General features: G+C 41.4%; 5 protein-coding genes across 6 annotated transcripts; 3 read left to right on the top strand and 2 right to left on the bottom strand.

Annotated features, from left to right (window-relative positions):
• LOC308092201 (ribosome quality control complex subunit NEMF-like) lies at nucleotides 1–3,147 on the top strand (the record flags this gene model as incomplete). Its single annotated transcript, XM_080438048.1, has 1 exon — nucleotides 1–3,147. One exon carries the CDS (start codon nucleotides 1–3, stop codon nucleotides 3,145–3,147), a length of 3,147 nt encoding a protein of 1,048 aa, XP_080294174.1.
• A 2,130-nt stretch (nucleotides 3,148–5,277) lies between these two features.
• ch25hl1.2 (cholesterol 25-hydroxylase like 1, tandem duplicate 2) lies at nucleotides 5,278–6,120 on the bottom strand (the record flags this gene model as incomplete). Its single annotated transcript, XM_080438047.1, has 1 exon — nucleotides 5,278–6,120. The coding sequence occupies one exon, from the start codon at nucleotides 6,118–6,120 to the stop codon at nucleotides 5,278–5,280; it is 843 nt and encodes a 280-aa protein (XP_080294173.1).
• A 1,545-nt stretch (nucleotides 6,121–7,665) lies between these two features.
• Nucleotides 7,666–13,052, top strand: LOC308092085 (uncharacterized protein). 2 transcript variants are annotated; one of them, XM_080437886.1, is made up of 12 exons: nucleotides 7,666–7,698; nucleotides 8,222–8,880; nucleotides 9,135–9,164; nucleotides 9,308–9,360; nucleotides 9,437–9,581; nucleotides 9,728–10,113; nucleotides 10,717–10,945; nucleotides 11,602–11,716; nucleotides 11,863–11,983; nucleotides 12,073–12,184; nucleotides 12,405–12,517; nucleotides 12,629–13,052. In XM_080437886.1, the coding sequence occupies exons 2-12, from the start codon at nucleotides 8,239–8,241 to the stop codon at nucleotides 12,696–12,698; spliced, it is 2,016 nt and encodes a 671-aa protein (XP_080294012.1). In that variant the 5' UTR covers nucleotides 7,666–7,698; nucleotides 8,222–8,238; the 3' UTR covers nucleotides 12,699–13,052. The 2 variants fall into 2 exon arrangements, with proteins under 2 accessions (XP_080294012.1, XP_080294011.1); XM_080437885.1 differs by having other exon boundaries at nucleotides 9,135–9,194.
• A 1,460-nt stretch (nucleotides 13,053–14,512) lies between these two features.
• Nucleotides 14,513–15,464, top strand: ch25hl1.1 (cholesterol 25-hydroxylase like 1, tandem duplicate 1; the record flags this gene model as incomplete). Its single annotated transcript, XM_080438046.1, has 1 exon — nucleotides 14,513–15,464. Exon 1 carries the CDS (start codon nucleotides 14,622–14,624, stop codon nucleotides 15,462–15,464), a length of 843 nt encoding a protein of 280 aa, XP_080294172.1. The 5' UTR covers nucleotides 14,513–14,621.
• Nucleotides 15,465–16,971: 1,507 nt separating this feature from the next.
• kti12 (KTI12 chromatin associated homolog) lies at nucleotides 16,972–21,831 on the bottom strand. The gene is made up of 9 exons (XM_080437473.1): nucleotides 21,582–21,831; nucleotides 20,269–20,320; nucleotides 20,099–20,151; nucleotides 19,957–20,012; nucleotides 19,771–19,850; nucleotides 19,248–19,407; nucleotides 18,477–18,539; nucleotides 18,131–18,199; nucleotides 16,972–17,165 (listed from the first exon to the last, which is right to left on the bottom strand). The coding sequence occupies exons 1-9, from the start codon at nucleotides 21,736–21,738 to the stop codon at nucleotides 17,022–17,024; spliced, it is 834 nt and encodes a 277-aa protein (XP_080293599.1). The 5' UTR covers nucleotides 21,739–21,831; the 3' UTR covers nucleotides 16,972–17,021.
• Between the last annotated feature and the right edge of the window lie 393 nt (nucleotides 21,832–22,224).

The raw sequence follows: 22,224 nt of genomic DNA, 5'->3' as shown, positions 1-22,224 counted from the left end.
ATGAAAACAAGATTTAATACTGTGGATATCAGGGCAGTCATTGCTGAAATCAATGGCAACTATCTTGAAATGAGAGTAAACAACGTCTATGACATTGACAAGAAGACTTATCTCATCCGTCTACAAAAGCCTGACACCAAAGTAATTCTCCTGGTTGAGTCTGGGATTCGTATTCACTCCACAGACTTTCAATGGCCAAAGAATAACATGCCATCTGGCTTTGCCATGAAATGCCGAAAACATCTTGTTAACAAGCGGCTAACACATGTGAAACAGCTTGGAGTTGACAGGATTATTGACCTCCAGTTTGGCTCAAACGAGGCTTCTTACCACTTGATAGTTGAACTTTATGACAGGGGTAACATAATTCTTACAGACTATGAGTACATCATCCTGAATCTACTGCGGTTCCGCACTGATGAGGCAGAGGATGTGAAGATTGCTGTGAGAGAGAGATATCCGATAGAGAACGCCCAGGCCCCTGAACCTCTCTTCAGTTTGGAGAGGCTCACTGAAGTCCTCTCCAGAGCACCGAATGGAGTGAACGTGAAAAAGGTCCTCAACCCACATCTTCCCTATGGAGCGACTCTGATAGAACACTGTTTGAAAGAAGTGGGTCTCTCGGGCAACGTCAAAGTTGACAGCAAAGTAGAAGCTGCTGAAGTTGCACCTAAAATCCTGGATGCCCTGCAGATGGCTGAAAAGTATATGGAGGAAACTGAACATTTCAGTGGAAAGGGTTACATTATTCAAAAGAGTGAAAAGAAGCCAAGCCTAAATCCTGAGAAACCTTGCGAAGAACTTCTCACATATGAGGAATTCCATCCATTCCTCTATGCACAACATGCAGAGAGCCGCTATGTGGAGTTTGATTCATTTAATAAGGCAGTGGATGAGTTCCATTCTAAGACAGAGAGCCAGAAGATTGACACGAAGACCCTGCAGCAAGAGAAACAGGTTCTGAAGAAGGTGGACAATGTCAAGAGAGACCATGAACAGAGGCTGATAGGCCTTCATCAATCACAGGAGGTGGACAGTGTAAAGGGTGAACTGGTGGAGCTGAACCTGGCTTTGGTGGAGAGGGCTTTACAAATGGTCTCCAGTGCGCAGGTCAAACATCGCAACTGGACAGAGATAGGCCTCATTGTCAAGGAAGCCCAGACCGCTGGAGACCCCGTTGCCTGTGCCATCAAAGAACTTAAGCTGCAGACCAACCATATCACCATGCTGTTGGAGAACCCATACATTTCTGAGAAAGACCATGGTGAGGAAGTGGACAAGGACATGGTGGCTGAGGAGAAGGAGGTGTACAAAGGCAAGAAAAACAAGAATAAAAACATAGGACAGAAGAACAAGCTGCAAAAGAACAAGCCCATATTGGTAGATGTTGACCTCAGCCTGTCAGCTTATGCCAATGCCAAAAAGTACTATGACCACAAACGAAGTGCTGCAACAAAAGAACAGAAGACCGTAGAGGCAGCACAGAAGGCTTTCAAATCAGCAGAGAAAAAGGCAAAGCAAACACAAAAAACACAAAAGACTCTGACCAATATTCAGAAGGCCAGGAAGGTCTACTGGTTTGAGAAGTTCTTGTGGTTCATCAGTTCAGAGAATTATTTGGTCATAGCAGGCCGGGACCAGCAACAGAATGAAATGATTGTGAAACGCTACCTGAGGGCTGGTGATGTTTACCTTCACGCAGACCTCCATGGAGCGGCCAGCTATGTCATCAAAAACCCCTCAGGTGATCCTATTCCTCCCCGTACCTTGACAGAAGCTGGCACTATGGCTGTGTGTTACAGTGCTGCCTGGAATGATAAGTTCAGCACCAGTGCCTGGTGGGTCCACCATCACCAGGTGTCCAAGACAGCTCCTACTGGAGAATACCTCCCCACTGGAAGTTTCATGATCAGAGGAAAGAAGAACTTCCTGCCTCCTTCCTGCTTGATGTTGGGTTTCAGTTTCCTCTTTAAGGTTGACGAACAGTCTGTGTTTAGGCACAAAGGGGAGAGGAAGGTGAAGACCTTAGAGGAAGACATGGAGATGGTCACCTCCAGCTCAGCAGAGCTTCTAGAGGAGGGGGAAGAGCTGATTGGGGATGACAGCAGTGATGACGGAGAGGGTGCAGAGCAGGGCAGAGAAGGAGAAAGAGAGAAGATGGAAAGGGTGGAAGTGGAAGTGGAGGAGGGTGGAGGGAGCAAAGTGTTGTCTGTCATTCCTGAGGAATCCACAACAGCCGCAGAGGAGATGCCACCAGGGGAGAACAACATTAAAGATGAAGGGGAGGAGGAAAAGATAAAGAGTGATAGCGAGAGTGCAGAGATCAGTTACATCACAGAATGCATGACTGCCAAAGCCAAACTAAAAAGGGATAAGAAGAAACAGAAAAAAGGAGCTCCTGAGGCCCAGTTCAAAGCTGAGAGGGTATCCGCGGACTCGCCAGCTGTCCCATTAGCCAACCAGGGAGCCCAGGACGGGGGAATAGCCTCCCAGTGTCCCCCGAAGAGAGGCCAGAAATACAAACTGAAGAAGATGAAGGAGAAGTACAGGGACCAAGATGAAGAGGACAGAGAGCTGATGATGAAGCTTGGATTGTTTGGTTGCGGGGACAAGGACAAGGACAAGGACACAAAACTTAACAATGGCAAAGGGAGAGAAGAGCCCCTCAGGAAAGTCCTTCAGAAAGCGCCTCAGAAACCCTGCAGCATGGAGGCTTCTGCAAAGAAGTCAGAACGGACAGGGAGAAGAGAGGACTTGGAGGGGCAGCCTGGAGTGGAGGGGGGTGCTGCTGAAGAAGAGGACAAGGAAGATGTTGACCAGGATAACCCCGGAGCAGAAGAAGCAGATAATCTACTCAACTCTCTGACTGGCCAGCCCCATCCTGATGATGTATTACTGTTCTGTGTGCCAGTTTGTGCTCCCTACACCGCCCTGTCCAACTACAAGCACAAGGTGAAATTAACACCAGGCTATCAAAAGAGAGGCAAAGCTGCCCGTACTGCAGTTTTCAGCTTCATAAAAGCCAAGGAGGCTTCAGAAAGAGAAAAAGACCTATTCCGCAGTGTCAAGGATACAGACCTATCTAAAAACTGGCCAGGTTTAGTTAAAGTGTCTGCACCTAACCTGCTCGCTGCCAAGAAGAAATAAGAGAGTGAAAGTAATCAATGTGCAATGATTTCATCAGGCAAACCAAGGAAGTATAGAATGCTTTATGCCAACTTCACCAATGCCTTTCCTGTGAATAAATGACTATGTTAAATTAAAAATCGGAGCCCTGTCCCTCTATTCAACTGACATTTTGTGAATTTGGTTGTGCTAGCATCGGCAATGTGTATGTCGACCAGGCAAGTAAGCAGAACAGATCAGCAGACTTTCAAATGATTCCGGACAGAAGAGTCTCTGGGGTGTAAAGTGTCATTTTAAATGTGAGCCATGGGCTATACAGGAAAACAACTGGGCAATGATGGAGGTGCAGGAGACAGCACTGGATTCAGTCCAGCTACATGTTATTCTTTTTTTCATCATAGTTTATTACATTTTTCAACACAAAGCTACAACAGAAATAGTCACCAGTCACTTCTATTAAAATTAAGTTACGGCATGTGTATCGCCGGGGACCCAAGGGAGTGATGCGCCAAACCAAATGGACCAGTACACTTTCAGAGCTAAATTAACACAGACATTGGTCTTTAACCACCACCTGTAGTGTATCATTGTTCTTTAACAAGCAGGCCTAACAAAGATGAAATCAGCATGTGTGCCATTTTGTCCCAGTGGGTGAAGTGGGGTGTGGCAAAAACAGACCAGACATGGGCCATGGCCATGGGAAATCATATCCGCATTGGTCTTCTATGGACACATACACATGCACAACCATGAACACCCACATGGTGAGTAGATGACATTTGCAGGATGACAGGGTTCAGCGCAGACCAATAGCCCACTAACCAGCTCCCAGCCGCCAAGACACTGAATTGCCAGTGCAAAGGGAGATGAGTACATGTGATGGATGGCGTGGAATGTGACGTACAACCAGCGGATCCTGTGGTGGAGCAGGGGCCAGATGAAGTACTTTTCAGTACCCTGAACGGGCCTGTCAGGCCCAGGCCCAGGGGACCAAAGGTCAGGGGGCCCTCTAGAAAATTGGGCCAACCCACTGTTCCATAGCCTGACCCTGAATTTCAGAAGCTGAATTATAAAGGCCCCACATTTTAATATAGACCGCTAATTAAAATAATGTAAACAGTATAAGTCAATAGTTTAATTTGAAAAATAAAAGAAGGATAAATTATGAAAAAGTGTTATATAACAAACAATAATGGGGTGCTACAGGATAACACAGCTGCACTTCAGTGCACATAACGCAATGTGTTTTATTATTTAGTCACAAACGTTTTCCTCTTAAGTGTCTTGACATTTTTCAAGGGAAAAGCTAAAATATAACCCATGTACTGTAGATTGAATGTGCTGTACTTTTCTGACATCTAGGTTATTGAAGAAAATACAACAGGATTCTCAGTCGATAGTCTCAAATAAGTGCACCTAATCTAAAATACAGAACTATACAGAACTACTAGGTACCATGTATATGCCCCTCTAAGTATAGAGGTTTAAATCCACGACTGCAAATATCCAATATAAAAATTTAAACAAGCACCACAATGTTAACATCACTGCTTAATAAATAAAAGATGAGGGTACCAGACTACAAAGTGTAAGTGATATTCCAAAATGATTATTGGCTGTATCTGCATGGAGAATTGTGAACCTGTATCACAACTCCTTAATGAAATGTAATACATTACTCTGATATAGTGTAGGAGAGTAGGTCAAAGCATAACATTAATTATGTCTGAAGCACAGGATCACTTTCAAAGTATAGCAACGTGACACACCAGAACCCAGAGGTAGGCTAGCAGTGCTGTAGTAGTGCAACCAGCACAGGAAAGTTGGAGACATTGCTTTAGGTCTACATATCACACAAAAATAAATTAAATGATAAACTGATGTTTAGGAGAGTGAAAGAACACACATATCATTACACACGCATTACATATTTGCATGAATATGTTTCATACGATTTTGTGTTTCTGAATTCAAACAAAAAAGGAAAACTTGCTAATGAACCCACCGTCTCACTCACATACACAGTAAATTCCTGAGTGTTAATTTAACTCTGAGAGTGTACAAATGGAACCAAATTATGGACCCTTATAGCGACACTTTCAGCGTTAAATTAACACACATAGGCCTACTGGTCTTTAACCACCAAGTGTATCATTGTTCTTTAACAATAGGCCTAACAAAGCTGAAATCAGCATGTGTGCCAAATATTTTGTCCCAGTGGGTGAAGTGGGGTGCAAAGTTGGCATTGGGTTTTTGATGGTGCACGTCGTGCTTGCTGGGCCCTCCGTAGATGCCGAACGGAATCAGACGAGACATGGACCACGGGAAATCATAGCCGCAGTGGTCTTCTATGGACACATAAACATGCACCACCATGAACACCCATGTGGTGAGTAGATGGCATTGCAGGATGACAGGGTTCAGCGTGGTCCAAAAGCCCACCGTAACCAGCTCCCAGCCGCCAAGACACTGAGTGGCCAGCGCAAAGGGGGACGAGTACGTGTGATGGATGGCGTGGAATGTGACGTACAACCAGCGGATCCTGTGGTGGAGCAGGTGCCAGATGAAGTACTGGAAGTCAAACAGCAGCAGGTTTCCCGTCACACCGGCGATCAGCTCCACCAGGAAGGGAGCCTGGTCAGGCAGGTCCACAGGTGGTCTCCATGCCCACTGCGCCACCGATGCTGGGAACACAAGGACCGCATGGTTGTACAGGGTGACACCTGCACAGTGAAGCAGCGTCGAGGGGGTCGGACGTCGGCTTGGCTGGATCTTGAACTGCTGGACCCATGCCCATCTGTCTCCCATGATGTCACAGACGAGGAAGGGGAGGCAAACGACAAAGTATGAAGACACAGTCAAAATGATGGGAAAAAGAGGAGATCTCAAATAGTCTACGTAGTTGAGCCTCATGGTGTCCCAGAGCGGCTGTAGCAAAGAGTCATTCGCTACCCATTCTTTATAAAGACCTGACGCAATATGTACGAGATCCATCTCTTAACGAAAATACACAAGTAGAATATCTCACACGAATCTTTTAGAATGTCGAAAGTTTAAGCCAGAAAGAGTGACCAGAAAAGACTTCATCTCATGAGTGCTTTTCTGACTGTGTGGTATCAACTAACAGGGGTACTACAAATTATTAATGCACTCAGGGTATAGTCAGTCAGGTAGCCTATAGGCTATAGTCTTCCAAATACAGCTGGAATACACCAAACACCTTCTCTAGAGCAGTGGTCTTCAACAGGGGGTCCGGGACCCCTAGGTGGTCCTCAGAGTTACTACAGGGGGGCCACCAAATCTTTGTGTGATTAGATACAAAAATTCTTTCCATTAACCACTTGAACCCTAGCATCCCTATTTTGAGGAGAACAAAGAGGTTTGGTGTAGAGGGAAAAAAGAGCAGACCAAGTACAGTGAAAGGTCAAGTTTACTAAGTATTGACAGTTGTGGTTAAGTGGTTAAATGTCTGAAAATATACATGAACATGAATCCAACATACACTGATGATAGTGCTGTCAAACAACTCTATAAAGCTATCTACGAAATCTGTGAAAAAGTTTACTCTGCAACACATGTTATACAATATGTAGTGGGGGGTCCCTGCTTCATCTCTCTCTCAGCTAAGGGGTCCTTGGTCTGAACAACTTTAAAGACCCCTTAGGCTTAGAGGATAATAGAAGTGATTATATTTAGTTACTTTACTTTACTTGACTTTTGTGTATTCCCTTTTTGCAAGACCCATGGCCATAGACATACTGTTTCTGAGAATCCACACCATCTTCCACTTTCCCTTATTAAATTCCTCAAAATATTCAGAAAGTCTTTTCTCATTAGGTTCATTACACTGTAAAAGCAGAATGGAGATGAGAACATGTTGGTAGAAGACTGCAGTTTCAGCAGTAGCATGACTGTATTAAAAGAACATTTAACATTTAAAAAAGGTAGTGGGTGGTAGGGTGGAATAATTGTTCTGTCTGCTAATGTGATTTTCTTTATTTTTTTCTATTATTGTCTCCGCCAGGCCTAAGGCAGATACTATGTTTTGCACCCTGTCCGTCCGTGTCTCTGTGTGTGTGTGTGTCTGTGAGCAGCTAATCTGTGGCACCGTTGGGCCGATGGCAGCGAAACTGTGCACGCACACTCCCTGGATGCCAGAGCAGAACCTCTGCCCCGAATGTTTCGGCCTGTTATAGTGCCACCAGGAGGTAGATTTTTAGAAAACAAACGTTTTCGTATTACTCCTACAGATTTTGTCCAAACATCACACAAATCGGTACACAGTATCTATACTCTGTCCGATTCTTCATATTCCATCAACATTGCTGGCCCACAATAACCTACCTGACCTGGCCGAGAGTCTAGTTATAAATGTTTATTTTTCTTTTTAATGGATTTTATTTCTGCAAAAAGAAAACTCACTCCAAAAGAAAAGAAAAGAAAAGAAAAGAAAAGAAAAGGAACTGACAAACTGACTCCCAAACAGTAGAGGGCGATAAAACAAACCAAAAAACAAAACTCCTTTTTGTTGACTACATCAGGCAGCTGTGAAAGAGTGACTACAACACGTAAGTTGGTGCTTTGGCTCCGTGACCGTCTAATGTACAACTTAACTTACTTATGTTATTATGAATGAAGTAGGATCGACTTAATTTAAAATAGGATCTACTTAGATCCTATTTTAAAGTCACACAAGGATACTGCTGTGAAGAATGTGCTGCTGAGCTACTGTACAAGCTATGTAGCCAAATGTATTCTCACGCATAGATGATAGATGATATCATATAGAAGACATGCGTTTACATCCCCGAACCTAACCGTTAACGTGAAATGACAAAAAAAAACGTTAACACACATAAATAAATATATCCAGCAATCTCCATAGTAATGTGTCCTCGCTTTATTACTAATCCAGTTGACAGGGATCTAGTCGTGTTGCAGGTTGCTTGCTGATCCGGTCTGGCTGGGTCTAGAGCGGATACGGAAAGTGTGTGTGGAAGGCGGGCTCTAGACCGGATCACACACACTGGTTAATTGGGATTTGGGAATAAAAAACACCTGTTTACTTTCTTTTGTGTCTTTCATATTCTCACAGGCCTCATCTTGGAAACAATGGAGAATGACAAGGAGACCCAGGATGAAGTGCCTGGGGGCCGCCACACACAGCCCGTGTGCCGCTTTTTCTCAGTGGGAAGACATTGCAATTTTGGGAAGAAGTGCCGGTTTCTCCACGTAAGGGATGACGCCAGACTTGGCCAGGACAAGACAAATAGGACCCTGAAGCTGGACTGTCAGGAAGAGACGTGCCAACGTCAATCTGATGTTAGTACACGGCTAGATGCAGAGAGCACTGGCAGTGTAGGTCCGAGACAGCCTAGCAACACAAGGGCCGCTACAGCATCAAGACGTGAGAGGGCAGGTCAACGTCCCTGTCGCTACTTTCTGTCAGGCTTCTGCGCTATGGAAGATAGATGTCGCTTCTGGCATCCGCCACAGATCCCCCCGGCCGATGACCAGTCTGCTGCCCCCACGGCTGAAAGAAGGCTCACACAGAAGATGCCAGTGCTCCGTCCCAATGTTCTCCAGGAGGTGAAGCTCTGTGACCTGACGGAGGACATCACCAAGCAGCTACGAGAGACTGAGATCAAACAGATGATGAAGCGTTTCCCTAATGATCAGCTTATTATTCAGGAGCGAAGTGATGGCCAGGTTACTTTTTACAGGGCCACCGTTGAGGCCACGGATCCTGACTGGGTAAACACTGATTTCTGCTACAATACCTTTCTTCCTGGTAGCCACCTATTGATAACACTATTATACATACGTAATTCACCCTAACACTTGTATGCTACATTTACCAGTGTCATAGTCCATCAAAGGTTATCATTTCCTGTAAAAGTGTAAATCATTGACTGGCCTTCACTTGAACTGTGATTTTATGGTCAGGATCCGATAGACTGACGTTATCTTTAAAATACACTGTCTTACTGCTTCTTACTACCTGACAGCCTTTTGACCTGAAAGAAGTTGATATCATGGTGAGCTTCCCAGTGAATTATCCTCAGGAGGTAAAGACTATAACTTCTCATGATACATATGATACCACAAGGCATTTTGTGATCAAGGGATATTCATATTTGACTCATGTAACCCCGAAATAACACAGCTTTATGCTCTCCAGATTTTCACATTAGACATACCAACTGACCAGGATCTGCCACCAGTAATGGGAAGGTACAAAGAATTGCACTTAAAGGCTATTCAATATTTTGACTTGCAACAATATGTTCAACAATTTGACAAAATGTAGGCATGTACAACAGGCATCACTGGAGTGGCTTCAAGCCAAGCACGCCACCAATCAGTTGATGGGAAAGGTGGAACTGCTGTTCCGACCATTTCTTCGCTGGCTGGACCGCAGTTTGGAGAGACTCTTCACCGAGGGAGCCAGACAGGTGAGGCTCTGACCCCATGTGGGGGTGTTCCAGGTCATTTCATACTTGGCCTCCAAGCCCATTAATGTTGTGTCTATTATTACTCTGTGCCATGTATTAAACTCATGAACATTGGTTCTGATCTCGTCTTTATAATCTTCCCACAGTTGAAAAAAGACGTAGAGTTAGAGAGAGCTGGATTACAGTTTGTGCCGTACCAGGAGCTCCAGGCAGCAGTCTGCAAAGAGCCCGCTGGCGATGACCCACTGCACCCTGCCTCCCACACCACTGCCCACGAAGGTGACGGCGAGGGCGAGAAGAGCGAAGGAAACGGGACGGCGGAGGAGGAGGATGGGAGAGCAGTGGATCAGGGGAGACTAGTCTGTGATGATGAACAACAGGAGGAAGGTGACCAGTCTCATCGTCTAGTGGAGAACATTAAGATCAGTGAGCCCCGCAGAGGCACGGAGGTGAAGCTACTGGGCCTGAGGCTGGGAGAGGGCACAGCTACCGTAGTGGCCAAACAGATCACCGTTTGTCTGCAGTGCAATAGGTAAGAGGAGAGGACCTCAGAGCACATAAAACACTGTTTGTTTTCTTCACTAGATGAGAATGTGGTCGGTGTAGGAGTTAACCCATTCAATCCGGGGATGCATCTCTGTCATTTTTTATTTCTTTGGCTATTCAAAAATAGCAGATATACAGGTGCCGCGCTATGAGCCTGTAGATCTGCTATTTTTGAAAAAAAATTAAAATGTGTGCAAATCTTTGAATATATATATATATATATATATATATATATATATATATATATATATATATATATATATATATATATATATATATATATATATATATATATATATATATATATATATATATATTTTAAAGCGAACATTTGTAAGGCAAATCTTTGCTTCTGGGGGTCCCTGGAACAAAAAAAAATCAGATATACAAGCTTGTAGCGCTGCACTCTGTGCCGTGCTATGAGCTTGTATATCTGCTATTTTGAAATAGACAAAGAAATCTTAAAATGACGACGCGTTCACGGATTGAATGGGTTAAGGAATGTGAACTGTGATGGTAGGTGTGATCCTGTTCTGTGTGTGTGTGTGTGTGTGTGTGTGTGTGTGTGTGTGTGTGTGCGCTCTGCCAGGTGTAAGGTGACTGCAGACCTGACTTTGAGCGGGGGGACTCCTTGCGTGGCTCAGTGTGAGAAGTGCAGCGCTAGCATCAGTGCCACATTCAGGCCCAGCATGCTGCACCACTACAGCGACGTCCTGGGCTACCTGGACCTGAACAGTGCCACTCCTGTTGACCTCGTGCTTCAGGAATGTCAGCTCACAGTTGGATGCCTGAGCTGTTCCCAGGATGGCCCTGTACAGGTGATGACACTAGTCTTATTCCATTGCCTCGTCCTTTTTTTTTTTTTTTCTGATGAAAGGACAACAAGCAATGTGAAAATATAATCACTGGCAGTGGTGGAAAAAGTTCTCTTAATGTTTTACTTAAGTAAAAGTATCAATACTGCAATGTAGAAGTAGTCCGTTACAAGTAAAAGTCCGGAATTAAAAAATGTACTTGAATAAAAGTACAAAAGTATTGGTATCAAAATGTACTTAAAGTACCAAAAGTAAAAGTACTAAAATATTTGAAAATAGCAGATCTACAAGCTCACAACGCGTATATCGGCTATTTTCAAATAGCCTAGGTATAAAATAGGGCTAAAGTGGTTAATGTATGTTTTATAATGTCATCATCTATATCTGAAAAGTAACTAGTAACTAAAGTTTTCAAATAATTGTACTGGAGTAAAAGTATTTGCCTCTGAGATGTAGTGGAGTAGAAGTAAAAGTATAGACAATTGGAAATACTCCAGTAAATTAAAAGTACCTCAAAATTGTACTTAAGTACAGTACTTGAGTAAATGTACTTAGTTACTTTACACCACTGATCACTGGTCATTTATTTACAGTATATTAATTTATGAGGTCTAAACCCAGCAAACCGCTTCTGAGGTACTATTTTTGTTTTTCCACAGAGCCTCTCCTACGGTCAGACTAAGGAGTTTAATTGTGAGCACTGCCACAGCAAACTCAGTTTCCTCACTGACAGCACAAGATTCCAGTACATTCAGCCACGTTCCAACACAGCAAGTAGGAGACCTTATATAATGCTACCTTTTTGTATGTATGTGCTTTTACAAAAGCACATACAGTACAGCATACAGTACAGCATACAGATATTTAAATGTTGAATTAAAACGGTTACCTGACTAATTATGTGTCTGTTTTGTGCACAGGCTCGAGTGGTGATGCTCTGAACTATCGGAGGAACATAAGGGACCCTGCTGTGCAAAAAGGGAAGCCACTGCCAGAAACTGGAACCTGCAAACATTATAAACAAAGCCGCCGCTGGCTTAGGTATTGGATCGTATTTTGATTCATTGTGCATTGTTGAGTTGAGCATGGAGCGCCACCTGTAGAAGTAAGCAATGTTCTTGGGTCCTCAGGTTTCCTTGCTGTGGCCGGGCCTATCCATGTGATGTGTGCCACGATGAGGACCAGGACCACCTCATGGAACTAGCCACCAGGATGATCTGTGGCCACTGTGCCAAAGAGCAGGTAAACTAAGGCGCCTAGGCCAGAGAATGACCTTGCATATAGATTACGCCGGTGCCCAGTCAATAGATGCAACTAATATTCCTGTATTCCTAGTTCAAAATAAAGAAGTAACAGACTAAAATATGCATAAAGTACACAATAAAAGCAAGATGTGGAAAGTACACCAGGCTTATACGATTACTGAATGTAATCCCAACACACAAAATGTTTGTTGCCACAGCCGTACACCAATGACAAGCCGTGCATTGCCTGTGGAGGCATGATGACAAGAGGAGCTCGCACCAGCTTCTGGGAGGGTGGGCTGGGCTGCAGAAGCAAAGTCAAAATGAACAGGTACTGTACATGTGCATCTCTTCCTCATTGTCTACTTGTCTTGTGGTACACAAGATTTTAATAAAAATCAACATGACTGCTCATCACTAATTTTATATTATTCCTCCACAGGAACGATCGACAAAAATATGCCAACACTAACAAGACAGTGTCACGGAAAGCAGCCAGTGTAAAGAAATAGTCCACAAAGGAGAACAGAATCGCACTCACTGACCTATGGTGATTTTTATTTTGCTGCATTTCAATGAAATGATGCCCAATTTTCTGAAGGAATCAGTTAATGATTAGTTATTTGAGTCTGAAATGAATTCCTGATTAATCATTTGAATCTGAAAAGCATCAATGACGGACCTCAAGTGAGGATGTTTAATATCCTGACTTGAGAGGTCAGTCTTCATGGAATCTGATCATGTATATTTCATATAAACATAGTAAATGTGGAATGAATTCCATTGCTTTGACTCTATGCTCATTTTTGGCATTCAGTATAATAAATCGTCTTTGTTTGCAAACACTATCATCTTTTCTGCAAATGTCAGGGTTTAATTTAGCCTGGTAAACCCTCCCTCCGGAAATCTCATTTCCATTTGATTCCTGAAATCAAATGGAAATGTGATTTCCGGAGGGAGGGTTTACCAGGCTAGGTTTAATTGTCAATTGAATTAAATACTTTATTGAGCTAATAGTACTGTGTGTAATTATGCTGTGCAAAGAAAAATAGACACTGACTGAGAGTTTAACCATGAGTAGACTATCAAAGTTATATAATAATACATACCAAAAACAGGCAGCGATATTAGATGACATTCTGTATTAAAAGGTCAGTCAGTGTGTAGTAAACCCTTAGCCTGGCTCCAGCCCCTGAATCTCTAGCCATGCCCGTTAAAAAAAATATGTTCAGGCTGAGTGTCAGGCTAGTAAACCCTAGCATTCTGTTATCAATAGTCCTCAATAATCTTAAACTAAGAATGTAGATACAAGGAATGCAGCTGAATTGTAAACAATACATGGAATAATGACATACTTCAGGACTAAGTAGCTGTAGATAATAATTTTGCATCAACATGTAGTTTTGGTGTAGATAGATTAGATAGATAGATTTATTGTCATTCAACAATACATGAAATGCATAATTGAACGAAATATCGTTCCACTGGCTTACTATAATCTAAAACTACTCCTAGTTAAAATAATGCTAAAATACTACAATATTAAAATCAAATAATCACAGTCAGTTCATAATGAGACAGAAATATCGCACGACAAGGAGTCCTTAGCAGTATGTAGGAGAAAGGTTAGGGGATATTGGACTTGTAGGGGACTATTTGCCCTTTTTAGAGTTCACACGACTTGGGGAAAAAAACAGTCCATGATGTGGGTGGGTAGGGTCTGTCCTGGTGTTATTGGCCCTAGTCAGACAGCGGTTGTGAGCAATGTATGGTCCCTTTTCAGGACATCAAATGGACCTGTGTTTGACATCATTATCTAACTTTTATCGAAATATAGGGTCGATGTGCTCGTTGTACACTGCCTGAGTGATGTATTAGGTTGATGATAAGAAGAGTTCAAGAAGAGTTCAGACACTGAAAAATGGCAATTTTAAATCCTATAGCTCACATTGGATTTCAACACCATATGTGAATATTTAATTTCCTGTGAAAACTTATTTAAAGAGTCCATTCCATTTCTATGGGGAAAACGAGTCCCTTATATTTGCTGACGACTTGAGTATTAATTCTACTTGCAGTATGTCTTGTCTCGCATGTATCCTCTCTCTGCCCTTGGTGTCCTCTCTAGTACTGAAATTGTCTTTTTACTTGTTTCTTACTGATATTTGACCCAATTACACCAGTAGATGGTGCCAAGCAAGCCTGCATTGCTCCTAATGTTGTGTTTTTGAACAATTGTGAGTTGAAATCTGTTCTTTTGCCTTTTCTTTTTTTTAAGGATTTGGTTAATCTGTTTTGTTAATTCTGAGCTGTAGAAAAAGGTTGTATCACTGCTCTGTTCCGAGAGCAAAGTCCCTTGTTCAGCGCTATATAAAGGGAGGACTTTTCTCTTGACCCTGAAAACTTGCAACAGCCTGCACTGCTACCATACCAAGATGCTGAACATCACTGATGTGTCTCTGCAGCTCAATATCTCCAGGTCCTCAGACCGCGTCCTGCAACCTCTCTGGGACTATTTGCTTTTGCACCATCTGCCACTCATCTCATCTCCCTTCTTGCCTGTCGTGCTCGTCTCCTTCAGCTATTTCTTTATCAGCGTACCCTTTGCTGTGCTGGATGTCTCAGGAGACCGGCTGCCTTTTTTCCATCAGTACAAGATCCAGCCTGACAGGCGCCCAACACTGAAAATGATGGCAAAATGCTTAATGGTGGCTGTTTATAATCACCTGGTCTTTATTCTGCCAGCAGTGCTCATCGGCACATTAATACTTCCTGCTCCAGTCCTGCCAAACATTGCTCCCACTGTGTATGAAGTGTTCACTGATGGACTGGCTGCACTTCTCCTCTTTGACACCCAGTATTATATTTGGCATTTTGTGCATCACAAGCATCCACAGCTGTACCGATGGGTCCATGCCATCCACCACGAGTACCTATCTCCCTTCTCATGGTCTACACAGCAACTCAGCATTCCAGAACTGATGACTGTAGGGTTTTGGAGCAGCCTGGATCCTATCCTTTTAAAATGTCACCCGTTCACCACCTGGAGTGTCACTGTTCTCAGTCTGTGGTTGTCCGTGGAGGACCACATAGGGTACGACCTGCCATGGGCCCTCAATCACCTGGTGCCGTTTGGTCTGATAGGAGGAGCACCAGCACATGACATGCACCACCAGAAGCCAAGCAGTAACTACGCTCCATTCTTCTGCCATTGGGACAGAATATTTGGCACTGCTGTGCCTCTTGAGAAGACTGTGAAAAAATATAAAAATATGTAAGAAGTGAACAACTACAACCTGTAAACAGTTCTTATTTTTATGCTGTACTTTTAAAGTAAATGTGTATTTATAATATATTTTCTTACAACTTTTCATTCCATATATAAAACGGCATGATCTCAATCAGGATGCTGTCATAATCTTGCTTTTTTAATGTAGCACAGAATCAAAAATGTTTTTGCACTTGAAATGAAAAAAGTGTTATGACATGCATTTTTACAACTTTTAAAATCATTGTCTTTATCAAGGTGATGTCTTTTTTTTCTCTTTTTTACAGTAGTATGTCTTTGGCTGTGATGGCACAGTTTGCACTTTATTTTTCACCAGTGAATTTTCAGACAGTATCAGAAGGCAAAAACTTCCACATACTCTTACAAAACATTATTAGAAAAGTGACTATACTCTGCACAGATTGTTGTGTTGTTCACAAATCCCACACAAGGATAAGGAGCTTTCCAAGAAACTTAATGCTGTTACATGGAACACACATAAGGGGAAAGTTATCTGTCCTTAGTTTAATTTATTTGACTTGCTTTGGCCACTAAGTGTCTTTAGCCTTTTTGGGCCCTATTTACAGTATTGGGATAATAGTCTAGATGTGTAGAATAAATAATATACAGTATGTTTGTGTATATATATACATATTCAAATTCAATTATGGGGGACCTACAAGGACTTTTCACTTTGGTATGCAGTGCAGTGAAAACCCATCATAAAATAAGATTTTATTAGGAGTTTATGGGACATGCTTCCACAGAGGTGGCTACTAAACTATCCAGCACACAAAAAAGCAAACAGCTTAATATCCATTAGCAGGTTTCATAGGCTATTGCTCAGAACATTTGTTTCAGACCACAGATGGATAGCTTTGAAATATGAGATTTTTTTTATAAAGAATTTACAAGTTGGGACAATTAAAGGTAGGGTAAGTGATTTTCATTTGTTAAAATGAGTTAAATAGCTTTTCTGCCTTTATAGACAGGGAGTGACACGCAGCAAAGGCCGTCGGGTTCGGCAATCGAACCCACGACACACTGTCAGGTTGTGTTGAGAGCCTATATTTGCTGTGAGCCTTAACCACTAGGCCACCGGCGCCTCATAATCATTGCTATAGATTGTTTGGTCAGTAACAGGGGGTCTGTCTCTTCAGCTCTTCAGTAGACAGAAATGCATTTTCAGATCGTGACAGGAGACAACACACACTGGATACAGATTAAACAAGTGAAATTGGAAGTGATGACACAAAGAAATGAGCAGACAAAAGTGGAACTTGAACACTACAAAATTGAAGCCAATAATAATTAGTAAGACTATTGTGAAGTCTTCACAGAAACGTTTTGTTTGTTTGTTTTCAAACATCAGTTTTCCCAAGTTATCAACTGATATCTTATCTATACAGATGATGGTACAGGTTCAATACAGTACAGCTGTGAGGGGAAACATTGATCTGTTATCTATCTGACGTAGTAAATAAGTTAACATGCATATGTGCAAAACAAGATTTAAATACGGTAAGTTTTATTGTCACCAAAAATATAAAACAATGAAACAAATATATCAGTGAAGACTCTTGTTTAAATATTGCACAAACATGTTTGCAATCTGTCCAATATTCTCTGTCGGGTGCATCTTGGTATAGCTGATGAACTGCCGCCGCAGTTTCCGTAACTCTGCCATGTTGAAGCTCCTGGTGAGCTCAATGTTTAACACTGGGTTAAGGATATTAAAACAAATGAGAGAAATACTATTACACACTAGCATTCTACAGGCTCTGTGCATACTGTAACTGTAGTCCGCTAACTACCACAGGTGGCATACCCATTTCCGGTTCTGGTTAATTTTGGCATGGCAGCATATTTTAAATAAAGTGAAGCTATGAGAAACTGAACCAGAAGCGGGTAGGGCACCAGCGGTAGTCAGCGGACTACAGTTATGTAGTTGGTATTTTTTGGTCCAAAATAAGGAATTAACCATCCTTCATCACAAACAAATACTGTAGATCTCAATCTCAGTGTTTTATATATGAATGTTCTATTATAAAGAGATAATAAGTATTAGAAGTGAATGTCCTTGGGGTATTTAAAAAAGAGCATAAACTAAAAATGTGTGCTCCAATAGTTAATCACTTCTTTACACCTGTAAACCGCTGATGTGACAATAAAGTTGATTCTGATCTTGGCTGGGTAATCATTTTAAAAGTGATCCACAGAGGAATGTCAAAGTGTTGGCTTCTGAGAATGTCTCAAGCAGAGTAACTCTCATTAAACAGTTCTATCCAAATATACTACCGTAAGCACTGACAGGCAATACCTATCATAATGCTCAGTTGCCTTCAAATGAATTCAATTATTAAGTATATTCTTGACGCACATGTGCTAATCAGCTCACGCTGCTAGGAAGTCTGGTCATTACAAGGTGATGTTGCCCTCCCAGTGGAAGTGGAATATTGCCTGCCTAGGCTTTGAGAAATAAATAGTATGTGATGTTATGAAAAGTTTAGATTTTAGAATACTAAGTAATAGTTATCAATGACACCTTATTTGTGCAAATACAGGATAAAAACACATGCAAGTATAATATAATTATGCATTTAGATGATCAAAGTATTCACTTTTGAAAACGAATTCTGATTACAGAATAGTAAACAATTATCTAAATAAGGATATCTTTTCTGTAGCTCCTTGTACGGCAATGACATCTCCAGGAACACTCGTCTTCTGTGCATTGAGAATTGCCTGGAATAGGGAAGAACAAAATACATGTTTATTCACCAGATGTAGAAGTTATTTGACTTGTGGTTGATGCCAACACACTGACAATGCACACTGCAAGGACACTCAATGCACAAATACAGACCGGCTTCCCCAAAACATATAATCACTATACCACAACAATGTTAGTTGTCAATCAAACTATTAGTACAACTGGTAGAACACGGACAAGGTTAAATAAGTAAAGGGGTGTCTGACGAAGGCACAGAGAATGCTAAATAAATAATAAATAAAATCTCACCATTAAGACATCCTGTGTGACCTTGTCCAGTTCATACAAAAAGTTTGTAGAGGACAATGGTTGCTGCGGAGTTAAAAAACAAAACGTTTTGTTGGCAAAGACACTGTAGTTATGATCTCCAGCTCTAGAGTAACATCCTCCATCCTAGCATACTATTACTTTAGGATTCAATTCCACTAAAGTCTTCTATTTTAAAACTTCCCAATGTTATCTTCCTTTCTGCTTTCCTAATATCCATGTCCCTCTTTGCTTTTCTTCTCTAAGTGGTTTAATTGAATACACTTTCAAATAGTGGCAAGAACTTACCACCCTACTTAAAATAATTACCATCTAATAATACATCCTGCTTGCCAAAAAAATTGAATGGCAGACCAATGGCTATGGGCCCTCGTACTTTATGTTCTGCTTAAGCTCTATGCCTGTAAGCATGCCATCTGGGAGCGAGTTGCACCAGCTTTGTGTAAGTCCTTACAAAGTCTAGCTGTGTAATTATGTCATTTATTTACAAAGTCAAGAACTACGCATCAGTAAATTAAAATGGGCTGTACCTCACAAACTAATTAATTTATAGAGATGGTTTCTGCTTCTCATTTGAATTCATGTTTCTAGACCCCACCAAAGAGCACCTGCTATCCATGCAGCACTCTGCTTGCCACATTTTTTGTTTCAGTAAATGTCTAGTTAGTTACTATGAACTTATCACACAACCTTAGCAGTGGATTTATGAATAGCTGTTGAAACCCTGCCCTGTGATCTGATAGAATTGCTCACACTCTGTGTAGACTTGTTTGGTGGTGGTGCTTTTCTTTTGAAAATGGCGTCAGAGATGTCTTCGAACGGAATCGTGTCCTCTTTCTGGATGGTGAAGAGAGGACTGTCCCATCGGTTTCTGGAGTCAGGAGCTTCAAATCTCAGCACTAATGCATCTAAGCTACAAAAAAAAAGAGAAAAAGTAATAAAAGACAAGACATGAGACAAGAGAATGCACAACACCTAAATTAACCACATGAACATTAGAGTCCATATTACGGGGCAAACATTTGGCAAAAATAACAGATCTACAAGCTCACAAGTTGCAAACACGTTGTGGCCTTGTAGATCACCTATTTTTGGTGAAGAGATTTGCTGGAAAGAGAACTAGTATAAACCCCTGGCGGACTCCAGTCCAGTCAACAAAGAATATAGGATTGAAGTGGTTAATTCAACTGAAATAATGTGATTATAAAATTGCCCAGAAAAGACAAGCAATTGTAGTTGTGCATAATGAGGAACTTTGTTGTGCATTCTCACTTACATCTCCTGGGTGAACTGCTCAGTGGGGTCCCTGGTGCCGTTCCATTCTGAACTCACTTCAGCAGAGGTCAAACAGTACACCTTCATGAAAAAATTGAAATAGCAAGGTTCATTTATTTGGCAAAACTACAAAAAGCCAACCAGTTGTAAAAGAAGTCTGCTACAACATTTTCTCTTTTGTACCTACCAGGCAGTGAGGCGTCTGTGTGTGTTTGATGATACAGTAAAGCTCATATCTGTAACCTGCAGGGCACATGAAATTCAAAGGTAAAGATGTGAAAAAAGATCAATGCCTTTAATAAATGCAGCTTGAGAGAGATAAGATTTACCTTTGATGTAATTTAACGAATCCAAAATTACAATATCATCCTTGTTGACCCTCCTAAACAGGTGTTTGGAACAATGAATAAATGCATTTAAAAAATGACAATGAACATCAATGCAAGATCTTAACCTAAATCAAATAATGTTACAAAATGGAAGAAAAAAAAACACACACCTCTCTACTTCAGCTTTTAAACTCCCTCTGACATTCTTTTCCTTCTGTGAATCTTAAACAGACACAAACAACCCTTTGTCAGAACAAGCAATTTTCCACATTTTTAAAAGATCTTCCACTTGTGATGTATGTTGGTTTTGTGACAGGCAGCAGCGTAAACTACAGTCAGTGGTGTAAAGTAACTAAGTACATGTACTCAAGTACGATTTTTATACTTTACTGGAGTATTTCCAATACTTTTACTTCACTACACCTCAGAGGCAAATATTACACTTTTACTCCAGTACAATTATTTAAAAACTAGCTACTGATTACTTGGTAGATTTGATTATTATTACAAAACATACAAACATTACCCTCTTCAGCCCTTCGGCTATTTGAAAATAGCCAATCTTCAAGCTAGCTCACAAGCTACGTGTTCTGAGCTTGTAGATCTGCTATTTTTAAAAGATTTTTTTATACATTTTGAACACTTGTGAAATGGGACATTCTGCACAATGAATACTTTTACTTTTGGTACTTCAAGTACATTTTGAAGCCAATACCTTTATACTTTCACTCAAGTAAATTGTGCATACAGGACTTTTTCCTGTAACATAGTATCTCTACATTGTGGTATTGATACTTTTACTTAAAACATGTGAGTACTGTTTCCATTAGCTGTAGAATACAACTCTCGTAGACGTATTTATGATTCTGACGTTTTCAATCTACGAGTTGTAGGGTTCACGCCCCATTCTGCACTATGCCCCGTAGACACTCCAAACATGTACAAATTGAAAATAAGGTGCTTACCCCCCAGCCCCAAATGTTAACTGTCTCTACGCGGTAGTAGTTTAATGTAATAATCCATATCTTTCAATAAAGAAGTGTTTTAATGCCGTCTGTGGCCGAACGCCATTTTTTCACCCTCGTTTACTTCCTCTTAACATTTAGTGTAATTCCGGGTTTCACCGGATGCGCCCCGTCACTACCCGTCACTACCGCCCATTGGGAACTTCCGACAGAATCGGCCACAGACGGCATTAAAACACTTCTTTATTGAAAGATATGGATTATTACATTAAACTACTACCACGTAGAGACAGTTAACATTTGGGGCTTGGGGGTAAGCACCTTTATTTTCAATTTGTACATGTTTGGAGTGTCTACGGGGCATAGTCCAGAAAGTCCCTGTGTCCATGGGGCCTGCACCCTACAACTCTCGTAGATTGAAAACGTCAGAATCATAAATACGTCTACGAGAGTTGTATTCTACAGCTATGTTTCCATCACTGACAACAGTGTGATCAAAATGTCATCAGGACTTTTACCAGCATAGACAGCGTTCTTCTTCTCAACGCCCATCGTCCCATCATCGCCCACAACGTGAACCTTTCTGTCTGTGTTCTGCTCAAAGTAGCTCTTTAGTTCTCCTGCCCTCCGTGTTTTACCACTACAGGGAAAACCACACATCACGATCAGCGGCATAGTTTAGCTTTGAAGTATTATTATTATTAGATCCTGATCTGTTTGCTTCACTGACTGAGCAGCATGTTGTTATTTCTTCTTCTTCTTTTCTAGGTTTCCATGGCGGCGGATGTTGTTTAGTTAACCCGGAAGTAATCGTTTCAGGATGACGTCCCAAAAGGGGGCGTTGCCACAAGTGATGATCATCAAACATTTTCATGTCAAGCACATAGAGTTAAAAATAAGGTCAAGCATCCCAAAATTAATCAGTGGTGTAAAGTAACTAAGTACATGTACTCAAGTACTGTACTTGAGTACAGTTTTAAGGTATTTTTACTTTCTTCAATATTTACAATTTTCAATACTTTTACTTCTACTCCACTACAATTATATGAACATTTTAGTTACTTGATTATTATTATTATTATTTGATTTATATTACAAAACACACTAACCTTCAGCCCTATATATTTTTTTTTTCGGGCCATTTGAAAATAGCCGATCTAC

The sequence above is a fragment of the Gymnoscopelus braueri genome (genome assembly GCF_963280865.1).
Source record: "Gymnoscopelus braueri genome assembly, chromosome: 9".
NCBI lineage: Eukaryota > Metazoa > Chordata > Actinopteri > Myctophiformes > Myctophidae > Gymnoscopelus > Gymnoscopelus braueri.
Note: the sequence above shows the minus strand (reverse complement) of the source record. Positions and strands in the feature narration are given on the sequence as shown.